Source organism: Cynocephalus volans, chromosome 17 (assembly GCF_027409185.1).
Source record: "Cynocephalus volans isolate mCynVol1 chromosome 17, mCynVol1.pri, whole genome shotgun sequence".
Classification (NCBI taxonomy): domain Eukaryota; kingdom Metazoa; phylum Chordata; class Mammalia; order Dermoptera; family Cynocephalidae; genus Cynocephalus; species Cynocephalus volans.
The window spans coordinates 43,035,147-43,051,072 of record NC_084476.1 but is presented as its reverse complement, the minus strand read 5'-3'; the positions used below and the strand labels follow the sequence as shown (position 1 = coordinate 43,051,072).

Below are 15,926 nucleotides of genomic sequence, written 5' to 3'. Positions count from 1 at the left end.
TTGTTTTAAGACATTCTATAATGGTTTTCATTGCCATATGGCTCTGCAATGTTATTTTCTTGTAGCAGCAACTGCAATGCCTAGGGTTCAATTCCTGTTCTGGCTAGCCACCAAAAAAATTAAAAATTAAAAAATTAAAAAATTGCTTTTGATTCTTGCAACCTTAGTCCTGCACTAGTCCTTTTTTTGCCCAGGTGGTAGTTGGGAAGCACTTTAGCTCCACAAACAGAGCTGTATAGCTTTTAAATTTCTTTTGGCAAGAAATGGAACTTATTTGTGTAAATTAGCACATTGGTGTAGCTTTATCGTTTTTTTAAAAGATGACTGGTAAGGGGATCTTAACCCTTGACTTGGTGTTATCAGCACCACACTCTCCCAAGTGAGCCACAGCCCAGCCCTAGCTTTATCGTTTTTAACAATCTGCTTTTTCTATAAGACATTCTCATATTTCTTTCCTTTTCCAAACAGGACAAATTAGAAAAGGTGATATGTAGTTTCTTTTCCAGAAATAAGCTCTCAGAATATTGTTTTCTTTAATATTTGACATAATCATAGTGTGAATAAACAACAGCGAATACTTTATACTTTTCCATTTAACAGTTATCATTCTGTTGTAGGAGAGAGTCTGTAGAAATAATTTCTTTGTTTCATAAGTTCAAACTGAGTTCAGTACTCCCAGAAGTATTTTGGTGTCTGTTTTAGTTCATTTAGGCTGTTATAATAAAATACCTTAGGCTGGGTAATTTATAAACAACAGAAATTTATCACTCACAGTTCTGGAAGCTGGGAAGTCCAAGAACAAGGTGCCAGTAGATTTGGTGTCTGGTGAGGGCTTTTCCCTCATAGATGGCACCTTGTTGCTGAGTCCTCACATGGCAAAAGAGGCAAGACAGCTCTTTCTTGCCTCATATTTTATAAGGGCATTAATCCCATCCATGAGGGCACAGCCCAAAGGCCCCACCTATTAATACCATCACCTTTGGTGTTAAGAGTTCAACATGTAATAAATCTGGGGGGACACCAGCATTCAGACCATAAATGTCCCTGTCCATCTAATAATTAAAGGTTTTGCCTTTAAAACTATGTAGAATATTTGAAAACTAATTAACCCCAAAGCTGTATACTTATCTGTTTCCATCTGTTATCTAATTCCCAAACTCTTCTCATAAAAGAAACAAAAAGAGGATAAAGGAGTCAAAGCTCTAAAGGAAGAGAGCATAGGTAGGTATTTAAACTACCCTTACTATTGTTTTTTCACTACTTAGGCTATTTAGTTCTTTCTCAAGATTTAGCATTAGATCATGATTTTAAAAAATGTTTTCAATGTTTGTAATACATTTTTCTAAAATAAAATGCATGCATTTGCTATAATTGTGCTGTCATTTTCCATGCCATAAGTACAGTTGGCCCTCAGTATCCATGGGTATCCCATCCATGGATTCTACAAACTACAAATCGGATATATTTGGGGGAAGAAATGGATGGTTGTATTTGTACTGAACATGTACAGACTTTTTCTCTTATCATTACTCCCTAAATAATGCAGTATAACAACTGCTTACACAGCATTTACATTGTATTAGGTGTTATAAGTAATCTAGAGATGATTTGAAGTATTCAGGAGGATGTTTGTAGGTTATATGCATTTACTACATTATTTCATATAAGGGACTTGAGCATCTGTAGATTTTCATATCTCCTGGGGGTCCTGGAACCAATCCCCCGTGGATACTGAGGAACCAACTGTATTTTGTTTTTAAAGAAATGATAAACCATATTTAGGAATTAAATTTGATGTAGTCAAAGGGATCATAAGAAACTCTTTTTGCATGTTAATTTACCTTGGCTGCACTCTGGAAATGGTATCAGAATCGAACATTTTGGGGGCCAATGTCAATACTAGGGTACTTCAAAAAAGTTTATGGAAAGATTCGTATTATCTTTATAATTCTATTTTTCTGCAAAGTTTTCATAGTATGCTCATATTTGTGATTCTAGACATCTGGGGCTAATGGTTTTTGGCCAAAGGGGTGCTCTTGCGAGTTGCTCTCTCCTTTACCTACCTGTATTATCACCAGTGATAGAAACAAAATGGACCTCAATATCAAATTGCTCTAGTCAAGAAAATGTTTACTGCAGGGTTATTTATAATAGAACTGTGGAGGATAGGGGGATATAGTGACAACAACAAAACAAAAACACAAAATCAAATCCTACTCAAAGGCTAAAATAATGGGAATTGATGAAGGAGTTTTTGGTAAATTAACTTCATGAGCATTTAAAAATAAATGTTATAAAGGCTATTATTGATAGGAAATAGTTTGTCCAGTTTTTAAAAGGACAAGAACTTTTGTTACAGTTTATTTTAAACACATACAAAGACATATTACTGTAGTCCAAAAAGTTATAAATACTCTTAGATGAATGATTTAATTATTTAAAAATTTTCTTTATCATTACCATGTTTATGATATTTATTAATAATGAGGGAAAACTTGGAGAACAAAGAAATTTAATATAAATTTGTCATCATTGATTATATTACACAATCTATTTTCCCTTCTGCTTCACATTATGTTGAGTGAGCTTAAAAATACAGTTTGCTCGGGCCGGCCTGTGGCTCACTCAGGAGAGTGCGGTGCTGATAACACCAAGTCCGTGGGTTCAGATCCTGTATAGGGATAGCCGATTCGCTCACTGGCTGAGCGTGGTGCTGACACCACCAAGCCAAGGGTTAAGATCCCCTTACCAGTCATCTTTTAAAAAAATAAATAAATAAAAATACAGTTTGCTTACATGTTATTGTGCACTCAGAAGCATACAACCAAAGAGCCTCATTTGCTTTACGAACTGTATTTTGGGGAGTTGGGGGGCACCTGGCTGGTATGGAAATCCAAACCTTTGACCTTGGTTGCTTTATGAACTATATTAAAATGAGGTGTTTATACTCACTTTCTTCACTACAAACTTCATAGATGTGGCAACTCAAGTGAAATCTCACTGCTCATTAGTATTTAAATTTTTTTTTACAGTAGACTTTAATTTTTAGAGCAGTTCACTGCAAAGTTGAGTGAGAATTATTTAATATTTAATGATCCTTTTAGCACTAGTGTGCTGTAGAACATAGTGTGGAGCTTTACTTCAAAAAATAATAAAGATTTGGATGTTATTTGAAGGAGTGTATGGATAATTTTTTCTGTATAATGCTTATAGATAAATGTCACCAATGCGGTCATGAAATAAAGGTTTCAGTAAGATGGTGTATTTCAGGCTACTTTGTAGCTTATATGAAAATACTTTGCTATTTCACTTTAGCTTTTAGTTCTTTTAAAAGAACTGAAGAGAATTATTCTTAATTCTCAACCCTGTTGATTTTCAAACGTTATACTAATTTCTATAGCCACCAATAATGTAAGGATGTACAAACTTGATTACTATTCCAGTAGCATTAGGGTATGTTATTTCTAAAGGTTAGTGTTACAATAATGAATAAAAATACAGCCTACTTTTTAAATATGCTTTTTCTAAAACATGTTGTCTTAGTCAGCTAGGGCAGCCATAACAGAATATCAGACTGGGTAGTTTATTTTCTCACAGTTCTAGAGGCTATAAGTCTAAGATCAAGGTGCCAGCATGATAGGTTTTTGGTGAGGGCTCTTTTCCTAGCTTGTAGGCTGCCTTCTTGCTGTGTCCTCATATAGCCTATGTAGAAGGAAGGAGCTAGCTCTCTTGGCGTCTCTTACTATAAGGGTTCTAATCTCATCAGACCAGGGACTCGCCCTCATGATCTCAACTAACTCTAATTAATACCTAAAGCCACATCTCCAGCTACCATCACACTGTGGATTAGGGCTTCAACATATAGAATTTGGGGAGGGAGGGGTATGCAAACATTCAGTTCATAACTCATGTCAAATAACCAGCATAACGTGAATTTCCTAAGAATCTGCAATATTAAAGGTTTTTGTAAAGTGTACAATCATTGCCCTTTAGAATAATAAATTTTAGGCTATATAAATTGTGATTGGGCCTATTTATACATATTTTATAATATTTATAATTCTTTAGATGGATGATAGGACATTAGGAATAAAATTGATGAGAATCATAAATCAACTCCTCAACATTTGATACTGGATGTATCAAGAGATCCCAGAAAATAAAGCCGTATTATTATAAATTATATTTTTATTTTTTATTTTATTTTATTTATTTTTTATTATTTATTTATTTTATTTTTTTTATAAATTATATTTTTAAATTTCCCATAAGAGACCAGTCTCTGGCAACCAGCAGTCTGTTTTCTGTCTCTGTGAATTTATATATTGTGGATATTTAATATAAATGGAGTCATGCAAAATGTGACCTTTTGTGCCTGGCTCCTTAACACTTAGTATAACGTTACAGAGGTTCATTCCCCTTGTAGCAAGTATCAGCACTTCATTTCTTTTTATGACTGAATAGTATTCCACTATATGGATATACCACAATTTGTTTCTACATCCATCTGTTGACGGACATTGTGTCTCCCGTTTGGACATGTGAATAGTGCAGCTATGACTATGCACCTGTACTTGTGTGAGTACCTGTTTTGGGTTCTTTTGAGTATGTACCTAGGAGTGAAATTGTGGGGTTAAATGGGAATTCTGTGTTTACCAAATTTTTTTTTCCACAGCAGCTGAACCGTTTTATATTCCCATCAACAGTGTATGAGGGTTCCAGTTTCTCCATATCCTCATGATCACTTGTTATATTACTTTTTTTTTTTTTTAAATTATAGCCATCCTGAAGTGGTGTGAAGTGATATCTCATTGTGGGTTTGATTTGCATTTCCCTAATGACTGATGATGTTGATCATTCTTTCATGTGTATCTTCTATGGAGAAATGTCTGTCCTTTCCCCATTTTTTAATTGGGTTGTCTTTTTGTTGTTGTTTTAGGAGTTCCTTATATATTTTAGATATTAAATGCTTATCAGATATATGATTTGCAAATATTTTCTCTTATTCTATAGGTTACCTTTTTACTTTCTTGATAATGTCCTTTGGATATACAAAAATTTTCCAATTTTTTCTTTTTTTTTTGTCTTTTTCGTGACTGGCACTCAGCCAGTGAGTGCACCGGCCATTCCTACATAGGATCCGAACCCGCGGCGGGAGTGTCGCCACGCTCCCAGCGCCACACTCTCCCGAGTGCTCCATGGGCTCGGCCCAAAAATTTTCCAATTTTAATGAAGTTCAGCTTATCTATACATTTTTTGTTGCTTATGATTTTATCATATCTAATCCATTGTCAAGTGCAAGGTCATGAAGATTTACCCCCATGTTTTAAGAATTTTATGGTTTTAGATCTTTGATCCATTTTTAGTTAATTTTTCTATATGGTATGAGGTAGGAGTCCAATTTCATTCTTTCGTTTGTGGAAATCCAGTTGTCCTAGCACCATTCTTTGGGACTGTTCTTTCCTCATTGAACAGACTTAGCATCTTTGTAAAAAATCAGTTGGCCATAGATGTATGGGATTATTTTTGGACTCTGTTCTGTTTCATTGGTCTGCATGTTCATGTCAGTAAATAAACTGTTTTGTTGACTGTAGCTTTGTAGTAAGTTTTGTTCATTTGTTGTTGGTGGTGGTGGTAGCCGGCCAGTATAGGGATGTAGTAAGTTTTGAAATCAGGAAGGATGAGTCCCCCAACTTAATGGTGTTGGTTATCTGGGTCCCTTAAATTTCCATATAAATTTTAGCATCAACTTGTCAATTTCTGCAGAAAAAGGAAGGTGAATTTTGATGCATTTGTGTTGAATCTGCAGATCAAATTGGGTAATAATGCCATGTTAACATTTAGGTCTTTTTAAATTTTGTTGAGCAATGTTTTGTAGTTTTCAGTGTATAAGTCTTTCACTTCCTTGGTTAGGTTCATTCTTTTAGATGCCAATTATAAGTGGAATTATTTTCTTAATATCCTTTTGGGGTTATTCATTGATGGTACATGGAAATAAAACCGGGTGTTGACTCTGTATCCTATAAGTTTGCTGAATTTATTAGCTCTAGTAGCTTTCTTGTGGATTCTTCGTGATTTTCCGTATACATGATCATATCATCTGTGAATAGAGATGGTTTTATTACTCCTTTTTAATTCATGTTCCTTTTATTTCATTTTCCTGTCTAATTGCTCTGTCTAGAAACTTCCAGTACAATGTTAAATAGCAGTGGTGAAAGCAGGCATTCCTGTCTTGTTCCTGATCTTAGGAGGAAAGCTTTTTAGTCTTTCACCATTGAGTGTGATGTTAGCTGTGGTTTTTCATAAATACTCTTTATCACATTAAGATCATTTCCCTCTATTCATAGTTTCCTGAGTGTTTTTATCATGGAAGAGTGTTGGAGTTTGTCAAATGCATTGTCTGCATCGATTAAGATGCCCGTCTTTTATTTTTTTAATTCATTAATCAATCAATTAATTAATCAATTTATTTATTTATTATTTATGAATGAGATGACTGGTAAGGTAATCTTAACCCTTGACTTGGTGTTATCAGTACCACGCTCTACCGAGTGAGCTAAGTGGCCATCCCTATATAGGGATCTGAACCCGTGGCCTTGGTGTTATCAGCACCGCACTCTCCCAAGTGAGCCAGGGGCCGGCCCTTGGATGCCCATCTTTTAATATGTCACTTCTAAATGCAAATCTGTTCATGTTATTATACTACTCAGAACTTTTATTTATATACATATTAAACTCCAAACCAAGTAACACATTCCTAGTTTTTGTACCCTATTCTTCATCAAAACTGGGCCATTTCATTACTGGGTAGGCAGAATAATGGTCTCCCCAAAATGTCCACATACTAAACCCTAGAATTTATGAGTGTGTTAGGTTACATGTCAAAGGCTAATTAAGGTTGCTAATTAGCTGACCTTAAAATTGGGAGATTATTCTGAATTCTCAGGGTAGGCTCAGTATAATCACAAGGGCCCTTAAAAGTGGAAGAGAGAGGCAGAAAATTAGTTAGAGGAGATCTGACTTTGGAAGAAAGGCTGAGAGAAATGAAATATTGCTTTGAAGATAGAGAAAGGAGGCTAAGGGCAAAGAATGGCCTTTGGTAGCTAGAAAAGGAAAGAGATTCTTCTCTAGAGCCTCCAGAAAGGAATGCAGTGCTGCTGATACATTGATTTTTGCCCTGTGAGAAGACTTCAACCTACAGAACTGTAAAATAATGAATTTTTGTTGTTTTATACCACTTCGTTTGTGGTAGTTTGTTACAGTAACAATAGAAAATAAATACAAGTACACAAGCATATTTTATTCTACTATTTATGATGTTGCTTTATTTCTGCAGACAAACATATCTAAATTTCCCTTAGGTTGTTAAAATTGTACTCATTATTAAAGGCCCATCTCAAAGGCTTCTCAAAGTTTTCACGAAGCTTTTCGTATCTAACCATACTACAGAGTTTTAAAATACAGTATTTGGGTTTTTTGGTTTTTTAATTTTAATTTTTTTAAGTGTTCTATTATCTTGGTGTTGTTATTTATACAAATATATATATATATTTATATTCATTCCTGTGTGTGTTTCAATTTGCGTTGTATGTGTAAGGTTTTTTGCACTTTTATTAGTTATACCTCCAATTAAAAAAAACTTTAAATTTTATCTTCCATTTTAGATTAAGTCCTAACAGATAGTGTCAAGTGACTTGACAATATTTTACTCAACCTTGTCTTTTCTATTGAATAAGCACTCTGTATTGCATATGGTACACAATCCACATGTTTGAATCCACGTATTAAAATTCATCTAAATGTACTTGTGGATTATGTTAGATAATTTATTTTTGAAGCAAAATATATTAACCATAGTGATGAGTTAATATAACTGAGGAAGTTATAGTTAAGTTTCTATGGGCATATTTGTTTCTTTTATGTACTTTTGGTATAGATATGTTTGAAAACAAAGGGATATATTTGGTTGCTTCGCAAGACTCTTTTGAATCTTGATTTATCATGTTTGTCTATTTCTTTTTTGTCCAAGTTTGTTTAAGAAGGATGGCACTACAGACACAGTGGTTTTTATTTTTGTTTTTGTTTCAGTGGCCAATATGGGGATCCAAACCTTTGACCTTGGTGTTATAACACCGCTCTCTAAAGTTTCTTTAGAAAAAACATATTTTGGAAATAGGTCAAATTAATACTTATAATATTAAAATTTTTTTAATTCTTTACTTTGATTTGAAAGCAAAGAAAAAACAGAATTTTTTCCTCCCCTTAATAAAAAGAAAACAAGTTTCTGGAAATGAAGGAAACTTCAGCAGAACTGATGTCCCTTTTCATACATTGCTTTTTGAGTATTTACCAGATGTGATATTTGTGTCTTGTAGAATGGAGATGTATGCATTTCGATTCTTCATCCGCCTGTTGATGACCCACAGAGTGGAGAACTGCCCTCTGAAAGGTGGAATCCTACTCAGAATGTGAGGTAAAGTGTTACATAAGAAATAATCTTTAATTACAAAGGGGAAGGCTTAAAAAAAAAAAGAAATGATCTGTTTTTTGGATGAATCTTTATTTTCTTTGCCCCTTGTAAAGTAATATTACATATTGTCTTTTAACCCGTACAAAAGAATCCTTCCTATATTTGGTTGTTTTGTCTCCAACTAGAGCCTTAAGACATTTGTATCATTTTCTGAGCAATAATGCATATTACTCTCCATGTTCACTGTGGATTAAGTCTGAATTCTTCCTCTTACACTGTCTAAGTTCTACACTGCTTCTTTGGATCCCATGACTTTCGTGTTTGGATTGGTTGCTTTTTTAATTTAAGGATTCTTAATTGCTTTTTGCAGAAAAGCCTTAGTCTTTACAAAACCAAAATGGACTTTTGATACTACTATTTGGTGTTTTTTATTGGGTGTGTGTGTTTTTTCTGATGGTTTGGAATACTCATATATTTCTTATGATTTCCTTTGATTATCCATCTAATGATTGATTGATCTATCGATTTATCTACATGGATAGATATTTAATCATCTTTTTGTTTAGAGTAGTACTCTATATGTGAGGGAGCCACTCCCCTAGAAGAATTTTTTAAAACTATTTATACTGTTCCATGTTTTTAAGTGCAATTTTTAGCCATAAATTTAAATAGTTAAAAAATAATTTTTTCCTTGAATTCAGATTTCCATTTCACTGCCCCCTACTGAGTTTTATCTTTTTTGTGTGTGTGGCTGGTCAATACAGGAATCCAAACCCTTGACCTTGGTGTTATAATACCCTGCTCTAACCAACTGAGCTAACTGGCCAGCCCTAATAATACTTGAAATTTTTATGCTTGATAGCCTTATACTATAATACTTTATCCTATAATACTTTTCTTTCCCCCCATAATACTTTTCTGCAACAAAAATCTATACATATAAATGTTAAATTTATTTCTGTATTGAGTTACTACTATTATTTTTAGTATTCAGTTGCTTAAAAACAATATATACTTCTGATTTTCTTTTTACACTTAATTATTAGAAATGCATTTCTTAATCAGTTAAACGTTTGCTTTCTGTTAGGTCATATATCTGTGAATAATTATTACATTGCTAGAATGAGGCAGAGTTCAATTTTAATGTCATAGGCAGGCACATTCATACATACCTATACAAGTGTGCATGCATGTGTGTGTATATATACACACACACAAGGACACACACACACATACAGTCACATGCATTATCGCTTAATGGCGGGGATACGGTCTGAGAAATGTCTTGTTAGGCAATTTGGTCATTGTTTGAATGTCATAAAGTGTACTTATACAAACCTAGAGATACACCCTACTACACACCTAGGGTATATGGTATAGCCTATTGCTCCTAGGCTACAATCCTGTACAGCATGTTACTCTACTGAATACTGTAGGCAATTGCAACACAATGATAAGTATTTCTGTATCAATCTAAACAGAAAAGGTACAGTAGAAATATGCTATAAAAGATAAAAAATAGTACACTTGAATAGGGTGCTTATTGTGAACAGAGCTTGCAGGACTGGAAGTTGCTGTGTGTGAGTCAGTGAGTGAGTGGTGAGTGAATGTGAATGCCTAGGACATTACACTACTGTAGACTTTTATATATACCATACACTTAGGCCACACTAAATTTATATTTTTTTAAAAAAGTAGTCACACTGCATTACTATGGCTACAACTTGGTGATAGAAATTTTTTGGCTCCACTGTGATATTATGGGACCACCACCATATATGCAGTCCATTGTTGACCGAAACATCATTATGTGGCATAGGTTTATGTCAGATGCAAGAACTAAGAAATCTTATTTACATATGATAATGATTTCTTTTTTTCTTCTGGGCAGCTGGCTGGTACAGGGATCGAACCCTGGACCTTGGTGTTACCATCACCACACTCTAACCAACTGAGCTAACTGGAAATAATTTTTTTTAATAAAATTGTTACGTCAGTGAAACTAAATTCTCTCAATTCCTTCTGAGTTATTTAGCAGAAATTATATAGTGATCTGTAATCAGTCTTTTAAAAAAAAGAACAGCTTTATTGAGACATAATTTGCATGCCATATAAATCACCCATTTAAAATCTATAGTTCAGGGCCGGTCCGTGGCTCACTTGGGAGAGTGCGGTGGTGATAACACCAAGGCCACGGGTTCGGATCCCATATAGGGATGGCCGGTTCACTCACTTGGGAGAGCGTGATGCTGACAACACCAAGTCAAGGGTTAAGATACCCTTACTGGTCATCTTTTTAAAAAAATAAAATAAAATCTATAGTTCAGGGCCAGCCAGTTAGCTCAGTTGGTTAGAGCACGATGTTACAACACCAAGGTCAAGCGTTCGGATCCCCATACCAGCCAGCCACCAAAACCAAAACAGAATAAATAATATCTACAATTCAGTGGTTTTTAGTATATTCACAAGTTGTACAACCATTACCACAATTGGGTTTTGAACATTTTTATCGCCCCCAGAAAAAACCCATACCCTTTGGCAGTTATTTTCTATTACCTCTTAAACCCCTTAGCTCTAGGAAACCACCAGTCTACTTTCTATCTCTATGGATTTTCCTATTTTGGACATTTCATATGAATGGAATCATATAATATTTTGTATTTTGTGACCGGCTTCTTTAACTTAGCATAATGTTTTCAAGGTTTATTCATGTTGTGGCATGTATTGGTACTTAATCCCTTTTTATGGCTGTCATTCCATTGTATGGTCATACCACATTGTATGTATGTATGTATGTATACACATTATATGGTTATGTCACATTTTGTATATGATAGACATTTGTATTGTTTCCACTTTTGGACTATTATGAATAATGCTGCTCTGAACAGTGTGTGTAAGTTTTCCTAGTGGTTTTATGTTTTCGTTTCCTTGGATTATATACCTAGGAGTGGAATTGTTGGGTCATATGGTAACACTACGTTTAACTTTTTGAGTAACTGCCAGACTGTTTTTCAAAATGGCTGCATTGTCTGACATTTCCAGTGGTAGTGTGAGAATTCCAATTTCTCCACATATTCTTTAAAACTCATTATTGTCTGTGTTTTTTATTATAGCCATGCTAGTGGGTGTGAAGTGGTGTCTCATTTTGGTTTTCTCAATCTTTTTCTTTACTAACCTTTGTCATTTTAAAACAGTTATAGACTTTCAGAGGAAATTTCAGAAATTGTGAAGAAACTACAGGCTTCCCAAATACCCTGTCGTTTTCCTATTATTACTAACATTAGTATCATTCGTTACAATTAATGAACCAATATTAATATATTATTACTAAGTAAAGTTTATACCCTTTCACTTTTCCTTAGTTTTTACCTAATGTCATTTTTCTGCTCCAGGATCCCATGCATAATACTACGTGTGTGTGGGGGGGGGGGGGGGGGGGTGGTGTGTGTGTGGGTGGGGGTGTGTGTGTGTGTGTGTGTGTGTGGTGTGTGTGTGTGTGTGTGTCCCCGTCCAGTAAAGGGATCTGAACCCTTGACCTTGGTGTTATCAGCACCACACTCAAACCAAGTGAGCTAACTGGCAGCTATTATATTTGATAGTTATGTCTCCTAAGGCAGCTCTTGACTGTGACAATTTCTTAGACTTTCTTCATTTTGATGACCTTGACAGTTTTTAGGGATACTGATCAGGTATTTTGTAGAATGTTCTACAGTTGGGATTTTTCTGATGTTTTTCTCGTGATTAGACTGGAGTTATAGGTTTGGGGAAGAAAGACCACAGAAGTACCATTTTCATAGCATTGTATCTGGGTTACTTACTATCAACATGACTTATTTCTGTTGATGTTGCCCTTCATCACCTGGCTAAGATGATGTGTTTAGGTTTTCTCCACTGTGAAGCTCCCCCCCACCTTTCCATTCTTTACTTTTTGGAAAGAAGTCATTTGTACATCCCACACTTAAGGAGTGGGGAGTTATACCTCTTTGAGGCTGGGGTATCTATATAAATTATTTTGAATTCTTCTCTGGAGAAGATTGATCTATTCTCCCCCATTTATTTGTTTATTCAATCATTTGTTAATCATTTTTACTGATCTAAAAGCTAATAACTTAACTAGAATCTTTATTTCTGTCAAAAGCAAAGAATTGGAAGCTTCTTGACTTGTAAAATGATTTCTTACCCAATTTTTACCAACTTATTTGCTTGCCACTTTCTGAAAAGAATATACCAGTGAGGCTTTTCAAGACATTCCTTACTGTTATCATGCTATTGAATATGCTGGTTATTCAATGCAATATATTTAGAAAGGTTGAGAAAATATATATATTATGGATTTCAGTACATCTTGCATGCATATTTTTTAAGTCAAGAAAAGTGTGACTTCCTTTTTAAATTCAAGTAAATGTATTGGTATACCTCACCGTGACAACCATCACTCCTCTGAATTTTAATTCTCATGTATATGTATATGGCATAGGGCCTTGCCTCTGTGAAATAAAGAATCACCACGTATTTCCTACGCTTTTTGCTTAACTTTAATGGGACTCTCCCTCAGGGATAATGCATTTCTTAACAATAATCAGAGGATGGAATTAGTAAGTTAATTTTAACGAAAATATAATTGCAGCCGTACCAATCTGTACATATCTGAATTTATTATACCCTACCACGTACAAAAATACTCCTTTTTTTTTTTTTAAACACCACTCTGCTTTTAACAAAATTATTTATGAGACAGGAAAAACAGTTGGCTCTACTGAGATGGATGTTTGTAAATTGCTCTGTTTTTGCACCCCTTATATTTTACCATCACTGGGCAATGCACCGTAGGAATTTTTATTCATTTATTTTTTATTGAATCATAATTGATTATATATGTTTTTGGGGTTCAACATTGATTTATGTTGATCAAATCAATAATATTAGCATATACATTATTACAAATTGTACTTATTTTTTATGCCCCTTATCCAGTCTCTCCCCTTCCCCCCTCCCACCTCTGATAACCCTAGATTTCTTCTCTCCTTCTGAAAGAGTAATGGTTATTCTGTTGATTTGTTGCCTAGATGATCTGTCCAGTGCTGAGAGAGGTGTGTTCTGGTCCCCCACTATTATTGTAGCATAGATGCTTCTTCTATCACTCTGGAAAGGGCTTTATGGAGAGAGACATCCTCTTCTTTTCTTTGGTCTCTGCTGGTGACTCTCCTTGTGTCAATGGCTCTCGGGTGGCTGGAGGGCCATCTGTATGGTAGTTGTGGCATCTAGCTGCTTTTGAGGCAGCCGTGGCTATTGTGGTGGCCATGGTGGGCCACCCACATGGAAGTGGTGTTTTTGGCATGCTCCTTGCCTGGATGTGGGAGGAGGGGTCATCCCCGGCTCCATGTTTCTGGACGCCAGGCAGGCCCTGTGGCAGTGGCAATGTGCCTGTTGCGGGAGGAGGGGTTGGTCCCTGGCTCCATCTATTTTTACATTCTAAGATGTTGTTGCAGAGCTTTTGGGTGGGAGGGGGAGAGGGAAAGGGGGAAGGAAATAGGGTGGGAGAAGGAGGGGGGGTGTTGGTTGAGGCCTGTGGCATCCCCCTCATTCCTGCAGGGGAGACCAGGGGGCTTCCAGTGGTGGCTTCATTGTTTCTGGGCTGCATGCAGATGTCAGGGGTGTGTGGCTGAAGCACTCAGCCCCCCACTGCCTGGCTCGGGAGCCTGGGATGTTTCCTGCAGAGGCTTGGTGGTCGTCACTGGGCTGGGTGCAGGTGTTGAGGGAGCGTGGCTGACGCCCTCGGCCACTCACCATCCTGGTTTGGGGGCCTTGGGGCACGTCCTGTGGCAGCTCAGTGGTCATCCCTGGGCTGGTTGCGGGTGTTGGGGGCATGGCTGAGGCTCCTGGCCCTCCCCTCACTGGCTTGGGGGCTTCGGGGGCTTCTGGTCCTTCTAGGTTTTATAGGTGTTCTTTGGTGAAGTGAGACCTTTACTGGTTAATATCAAACTTTGTCTCTGGTCTGTGGGTATTTTTTTTCTTTCAGTTCTGTTGGATTATTTGCCGTTCCCACTATGTAAACTCTGTTCTGGAACTAATTTGTTGTCCTTTGCTTACTTCTAAAATGGGAGAACTTCCTGTGGGGACAGACCAGCACTTGAGCATTGTGGTTGAGCTAAATTGCTGTTTTGCTGCTGATTCCCTGGGGAAGGCTTTTTGTGCAGCTCAGGTTTTAATGGTTGACTTTGTAGGTACTTGCGGGTCTCATGAGATCCAGTACACCTAGTTTGTGTGGAAACTCTGGTGTGGACCTGAGTCTTTTCAGCAAACTGCTCCCCCTGCAGTTCTGTATTCCTGACCAGTCTACACAGAGTGGGCCTGTGCTGATTGGAGGGAAGATCAGCTGTCCTTGCTGTGCCTCAGTGTTCCCCCAGTGGGCCTGTCTCCACCATCGCCCATACTCCAAACACTTCCCATGGGACGGACCATGCTACGGTCCCTTGCAATGACTCACTGGCCTCTGAGTGGCTTCTTTTTTCAGTTGTTCTTGCTCCTTGCCTCGTGTGTGGGTCCATGGGAACCCTGTTAGTGGTCTTGTGGCCTGAGGGCCACCAGGGCCCTCTTTTCCCCTGCTGCCTCCAAGCAACTTCATAGGAAGGGCACAGCTGTGGTTTTGCCAGCTCTTGCTCCCTGCGCTCAGCAGCTCTAGCCTTGAAGCAGCCAGGATTTGAAATGGTAGGAGCAATCCTTTCTTCCTCTCATCGTGGCTTCTCCTGCCTTCATGCACTCCGTAGGTCTCTCCTCCTCTTCCTCTGAGCTCTAGCAGCCTCAGCTTGGCTATCGTTGCTTTTTAATAGTTGTAAATTGGTTGATTTGTGGGAGAGAATGACACTGGGGACCGTCTATTCTGCCATCTTGACCGGAACACCATAGGAATATTTAGGATGGGTGGGAGGTATGCATTTCCTTTGTGAAGGGCAACTGTTTTTTGTTTTTTTGTTCGCTAGCCAAGTAATACCTTGACCATGACCTTACATGGCTGCGCTCTAACCAACTGAGCTAACTGGCCAGGCTTGTAAAGGGCATTGTGAAAAGGGAGGTTGGAAAGGAAGAACTGATCTGATACATCATATACCCCAAGGCCATATATATACTAGTTTTAAGACCATTGCTTTACATAAGATCTTTTATGATCACTAACAATGTTAGCATATTTCTACTTTTATCTAAGTATGCTGATTTCCTTTTCTTTTATATCTGAGCCTCAACATACAATTTAATGCTGTAAAATCAAGTAATAGATATGATATAAATAAATTGAGGGATATGGTATATGATATGGATTGTGTCCCCCAAGTTTTATGTATTAGTAGTAGCTTGATCCCCATTGTGACTGTTAAGAGGGTGGGAAATCCTAATATGGCAATTGCAAAGTGGGGCCTTGAAGAAGTGATTAGATTGTAAGGCAGTGCCATAGTGA

General features: G+C 36.8%; 1 protein-coding gene across 1 annotated transcript in view; it reads left to right on the top strand.

Moving 5' to 3' along the window:
* The window catches only part of UBE2R2 (ubiquitin conjugating enzyme E2 R2), a 105,424-nt gene that overhangs the window by 72,832 nt on the left and 16,666 nt on the right, over positions 1-15,926 (top strand). Inside the window, exon 3 of the mRNA XM_063081823.1 lies at positions 8,376-8,473. Coding sequence (XP_062937893.1) covers positions 8,376-8,473 — 98 coding nt within the window. The remainder of the gene's footprint in view (positions 1-8,375; positions 8,474-15,926) is intronic.